General features: G+C 28.7%; 1 protein-coding gene across 1 annotated transcript; it reads left to right on the top strand.

Annotated features, from left to right (window-relative positions):
- The first annotated feature begins 1,466 nt into the window (after positions 1-1,466).
- Positions 1,467-2,102, top strand: LOC111902873 (uncharacterized). Its single transcript, XM_023898683.1, has one exon. It carries the CDS (start codon positions 1,467-1,469, stop codon positions 2,100-2,102), a length of 636 nt encoding a protein of 211 aa, XP_023754451.1.
- Positions 2,103-6,386: the final 4,284 nt, after the last annotated feature.

Consider the following 6,386-nt stretch of genomic DNA (forward strand, 5'->3'; position numbering starts at 1 on the left):
GCGCAGTTTGGGCATGCGGAAATGACAAATCCCCGGGCCCAGATGGATTCACATTCAAGTTTATTAAGAAATATTTGGATGTCTTACTTGGTGATATTGCAGCCGTGGTGAAGTACTTTGAAAGATATGGGAAACTTGATTCATCCTGTAACTCCTCATTTATCTCTCTCTTACCCAAAATCAAGGATCCGCAACAGCTGAAAGACTACCGTCCAATAAGTTTGATGGGTGTATTTACAAGATCATTGCAAAGATTCTCGCGGTGAGACTAAAGCAGGTTATGGGAAAATGTGTTGATGAAGTCCAAACAGCCTATGTGGCGGGTCGAAACATACTAGACGAACCTCTACTTGTGAACAAGATTTGTGCATGGTCGAAAAAAGCAAAAAAGAAGCTTTTATTATTCAAAGTAGACTTTGACAAGGCATTTGATTCCGTTAATTGGGGATTTATGGACAACAATATGTATCAAATGGGCTTTGGTGAGAAATGGAGGGGTTGGATCAAGAGCTGTCTAACGTCATCAAAAGCATCGGTTATAATAAATGGAACCCCGACAAAGGAATTCATATCATCCAAGGGAGTTCGACAAGGCGACCCGCTCTCTCCATTTCTTTTCATTACAACAATGGATCAAGGCTTGACTGTTGCAATGAAGGAAGGCTGTAACAACGGCGTTTTTCAAGGGCTACAACTCCCAAAGGGTGGCCCAACTGTCTCACATTTATTATATGTCGACAATGCATTATTTATCGGTGAATGGACGGAGCACAACATAAAGAACTTGGCAAGAATTTTAAGATGCTTCCATGTATCATTGGGTTTAAAAGTCAATTTTAATAAATCGAGAGTTTTTGGGGTCGGGGCACACTTTGAAGAAGTTGCTCATTGGGCGACTCCGCTTGGGTGCGAACCAGCAAATCTCCCATTCAACTACCTCGGGGTGCCTGTTGGCGCCAATATGCGGCTAAAGAAACATTGGTAACCGGTAATTGAAAGGTTTCAAAAAAAAGCTTACGGTTTGGAAATCCAAGACGCTATCTTTCGGAGGAAGGCTCACACTCATAAAAGCGGTCCTGGGAAATTTGCCCACGTACTTCATGTCTCTTTTTTTCGCACCAGCAGGGATAATCGACAAGCTTGAAAAACTAAGAAGGAATTTTTTGTAAGGCGGTTCAGAGGGTAATTCCAAGATACACTGGGTATCTTGGAATAAGATAATTACTAACAAAAGTGACGGGGGGCTCGGTGCCGGTTCGATCAAAGCTTTCAATACGGCTTTGATCGTAAAATGGTGGTGGCGATTTCGTTGTGAGCCGGAATCAATATGGGCAAAAACTATCTCCAGCATTCACAATCTTCAAGGAAAACCTGATCACATATTATCCTTAAAAACCTTACCTGGGGTTTGGAACAACATCGCTTGTTCCAAAAAAGATTTAGATAAATGCGGTATCACAATTAACATGGTAATGGAAAAACAATCAACAAAAGAAGGTGATGATTTCAAATGGACTTGCCCTCTCAGTAGCAATGGCAACTATCAAGTCAACACATTAAGGAGGAAATTAGACAGTTGCAGTTCTGTTGATATCGGGAGGTTCGAATGGGTGAAGGAGATTCCAATCAAGGTGTCGACTTTTATATGGCGAGCAAAACAGGAGCGCATTCCGACATCTGTCACTTTATCAAAACGAGGTGTCAATGTAACATCCACAATGTGTTATAACTGTGGAAAGGTAGAAGAAACATCAGATCATATGTTGATTCAATGCTCTTATGCAAAAACGATAACGAAATGGACCTTAAATTGGTGCAACATTCAGCTTGCAAACTTTTCCACGGTTCATGATACACTCGATTATGCATCAAATTGGGGGAATTGTCCAAAGAAAAAAAGGAGATTGCTGGGAATTTTCTATGAAACTATGTGGAGTATTTGGAAGTCACAGAATGATAGAGTATTCAATAACAAAAGGCTGCAACCGACGAAATTGATGGATATCATTATGTCGACATTGTTCATTTGGGTCAAATATAAAGGAAAATGTGATTCGATTCGGTGGTCAGATTGGTGTCTAAACCCTTTTATCGGGTTGTAATCGTGCTTTTTATTTCTCCTGTTTTTGTTTTGTTTTCCTTCTTTAATGTACTTTTCCTTAGCAACTTGCTCGGACTCTATTTTTATATAATTCTTCATTTGCCGGTTCAGAAAAAAAAAGATGACATATCAATGGTTCTTTATAACTATCTAAATGTTAGGAAAAATTAATTATCGTGTCATTTGATATATATTTTACTCTGAGTTATGATGATAACTAGATTATAGCCCGCATTAAACGCGGGAAACACATAAAAAAACATATAATCGTTTATAGATATTGTATAATGATTATAAAAAAATATATGATTATTGGTATTATTGAAATGTGTAGAAAATACATTGAAAACGATAAATATATATAATAATTGAAAGATCTCTTTGTAGACATCATTTTTTGTTTTATTAGTTGAACGACTTTCCTCGTCTTATATAGTTATGATATTTATATATTTATAAACATTTTAATTAGATGTTCCTTGCATAATAATGTTACCTAATTTAAACATATATTAACAACCAATATACCGTTTTTTCTATTGCATTAAATATTGACAACTATTTCATTTATTCAAATAAAGTTATGTAATATAATTTATAAAATGTTAAATGTTATATATATTTAATTTTAGTATATCATCAATGAAGATTCTTTTCTAAATCATGATTGGTTTATTTTAAATTGATTATGAATATAAATGCTAGCTTTTATGTTTGTTTTTATTTATTTGGTGTTCGGAAGAACTTTGCATTAGTTTTGGCGCAACTTTGAATAATTTTAGTATATCATCAATGTAATTTGATATATCTTTCAATTATATGAAATATCAAATAATGACATTTCATTACTATTGTGATAATTTAGTTTATATATTGTATTTTCACTAATCTTAACGGTCTTATTTTTTTTAATAACCGTAACACTTTTACTAAATGTACTTTTTACAAATCTCCTAATATCTTATAATTTTTATCTTACTTTATAATTTTTCATAACTATGTTATTTTCAAGATTGACTGCTTTAATAGTGTTGTTTTTCAGTCTATTCAATTTTATATTTCATTGTACAACATCATCGTTTGTATGTATTCTGAAATTTCACTTTAAAAATCTTTAATGTGTACACCTTGATATTAATTATTTTTAATAAACTCATGTAATAATTATGGAATATATATCTCATTTTAATTAACATTCACTTCCTTTATTATATCAAATTCCTCATTAAACGGATATATTTTTGGAAAATAATAATTATAATAGGGCAACATTATCTAAGACGTAAATGTTTGATATACTTTTGGAGAAAAAAAATCAGGATCATTAAAAAAAATTATATAAAGAAAATACAAATTTAAATTTGTTGAAATTATGGATGAAATTACTGGCGGATATTTATTTTGGAGGGAGTTGTATTTTGTAAGGTATAATAATATTACAAAATTTGAAATATTTATATTTGTTGTGTAAATTAATAAATTTTATTGTTACTATATAAAGATAAAAAAGTAGGTTGATATGATATACAAAAACTTAATAATTTCAATGAAATTTTAAAATCATGCCAAAATTAACCGGATTTTTATGACATAAAAATTTAAAAAGAAAATCATAATCATCTCTAATATATAAAAGTAACATTTTCGTAATTAATGTCAGTTCCCAAGATAGTTAATTTTTGTTTTGTTAAATGTACCTAACATCTTTTCATGTTTATTTGAAAATAAAAGTAATATTTTCGTAATTAATGTCAGTTCTCAAGATAATTAATTTTTGTTTTGTTAAATGTACCTAATATCTTTTCATGTTTATTTGAAAAGTTTCAGAAAAGTAGTTAACTGATTTTATGTAATTTGTGACAAAGAAAATCGAAATATATATATACATACATTTGATATAGGAACAAAAAATAATCGAAAAAAAAATATAAAAAGCGAATGAAGGTACTGACCTTCTAGCGCACAAGAACGAATGTTTATAGCAGAGAATGATGATGGAAGTTATAAGCAATATTGATGATGTTGTAGGAGAAGGTTTAAAGAAAATAAACGATTGAAAATAAATGTGAGTCGCGGATTCAATGATGAATTGTATATGTATGTGATAATTTTACTCTGAGTTATGATGATAATTGTTTACCACTAGAAAAAAAAATTATGGATCTTCGAAGTAATAGTCTTCCTTGTACGTCATGTTATTTATTATTTTTTCATATTCAAATTTGGATTGGGTAATCTAACTTTTGTTCCACATGCTAATTGTCACATTAATCTGAACGTAAGAGAATTTATAAGGCTTTTGTCATTTGATCGTTTTTTATTGGAATAAAAAATAAAGATTTTCTTCGAAAGGGCAAATCCAATTTATCTTCAAAATAACCACAATTCTTTTATCTGAAAACCCATTTTCTTAGTCATTTTGGATCATTTGTTTAATTGCTTTTAAAAATCGACCAACTAAGGAAATAAATTTCAGGTCCCTAAAAAAGATTAGTCGGAAGGAAACTATTTACAATCGGCCATAAAACTATACTAACAAACAGGTAACTTCAAAATAAAAAACCAAAACCATATAACTACTAAAAAGGAAATGAAAAACCAAAACCATATAGCTACTAAAAAGGAAATCAAAAACCAAAACCATATAACTACTAAAAAGGACGGACGTATTTTTTGTTATTTGAAACATCACGTACTATTTTTTTTAGGGATAATGTTATAAAAAACCTTAAGTTTTGCAGAAAATGTCGGTTTTACCCTTCGACAGATTTTTGGTTCATTTATACCGCAAACTTGTCATTTTTTTGTCGGTTTTGTCCTTGTTACCTGCAATAGCAGGTTTCCAGATTACTATGAATTATTTTTTGCGAAAAAACCCTTAAGTTTATAAAACTAAATAGTTTTCTACTGAAACATATTTTTAGCATTATGTACGGTAAATTTTATATTTGTTCGATATAAAATTTGCATATTTTAATTTTAAAAAAGTTACCAAGTTTTATCAAAATTTAAATATTTATTAATTAATACTTAAACTTTTCAAAGTAACATTAAAAAACATCTGTTAGCTAATAATAATATGACATTAGTGACATTCAATTATTTTTTTTTAAAACAAAAATAAAAATATTTTATATGTCTAAAAGGTTTGAATTTCATAAATAATAAACTATCATATTTTATATAAAAATAAATATATTTATACAATAAATTAGACAAATATATTTATACTTTTAATGTTTAAAATGTTTATATTTATTTTTGATGTTTAAAATGTTTATGATATTTTTATAATAAAATATGATAATATTATTATTATGTATTTAAACATATAAAAAATACGATATGTTAGTATTTCTAAAATACAAACCTTTTAAACATATAAAATATTTTTATTTACCTTTTAAAAAAATTAATTGAATGTACATGATACCATATTATTCATATTAACTATTCTAGCATAATTACTTATTAACTAACAAATGTTTTTTAATTTTGTTTTGAAAAGTTGAAGTATTAATTAAGAAATATATTCAAATTTTGTTAAAACTAGACAAGTTTTTTAAAATTTAAATATAAAAAGTTTATATCAAACAAATATAAAAGTTACCGTATGTAAAGCTAAAAATATGTTTCAGTAGAAAACTATTTAGTTTTATAAAATTTTGAATATATATTTATATTTTATATGTTTATAATCTTAAGGGTTTTTTTGCAAATTATTTGAAAACTTAAGGGTTTTTTCGCAAAAAATAATTCATAGTAACCTGGAAACCTGCTATTGCAGGTAACAAGGGCAAAACCGACAAAAAAATGACAAGTTTGCGGTATAAATGAACCAAAAATCTGCCAAAGGGTAAAACCGACATTTTCTGCCAAACTTAAGGTTTTTTATGACATTATCCTTTTTTTTTACTCCAAAACAACATTATAAAATTAGTTTTGTCCAAATATAACAACATACTTTTAGTTTTTAGAAATAAAAGCAGCATACTAATCGTCCTCTGCTCCATTGTGTTTGGTGATACTTGTAAACACATTGTCTCTTATTTTTAACATGTAATATTTTGAAAAGCAAACAAATTATTGAATTGAAACTAATCATTGTCCATAAAAAAAACAAATGTTTAGTGATATTTGCCAGTATATTGCGTCTTATTTTAATATGACATTTTTCTTAAAACAAATTAATCGTTGGATTGAAACTAATCATTGTCCATCTAAAGATAACATGTTAACATCCAAGCTGAATAGAAAGCAATTTCCAATTCGATTATTGTTTCGC

The sequence above is a fragment of the Lactuca sativa genome, chromosome 7 (assembly GCF_002870075.4).
Source record: "Lactuca sativa cultivar Salinas chromosome 7, Lsat_Salinas_v11, whole genome shotgun sequence".
Lineage (NCBI taxonomy): Eukaryota > Viridiplantae > Streptophyta > Magnoliopsida > Asterales > Asteraceae > Lactuca > Lactuca sativa.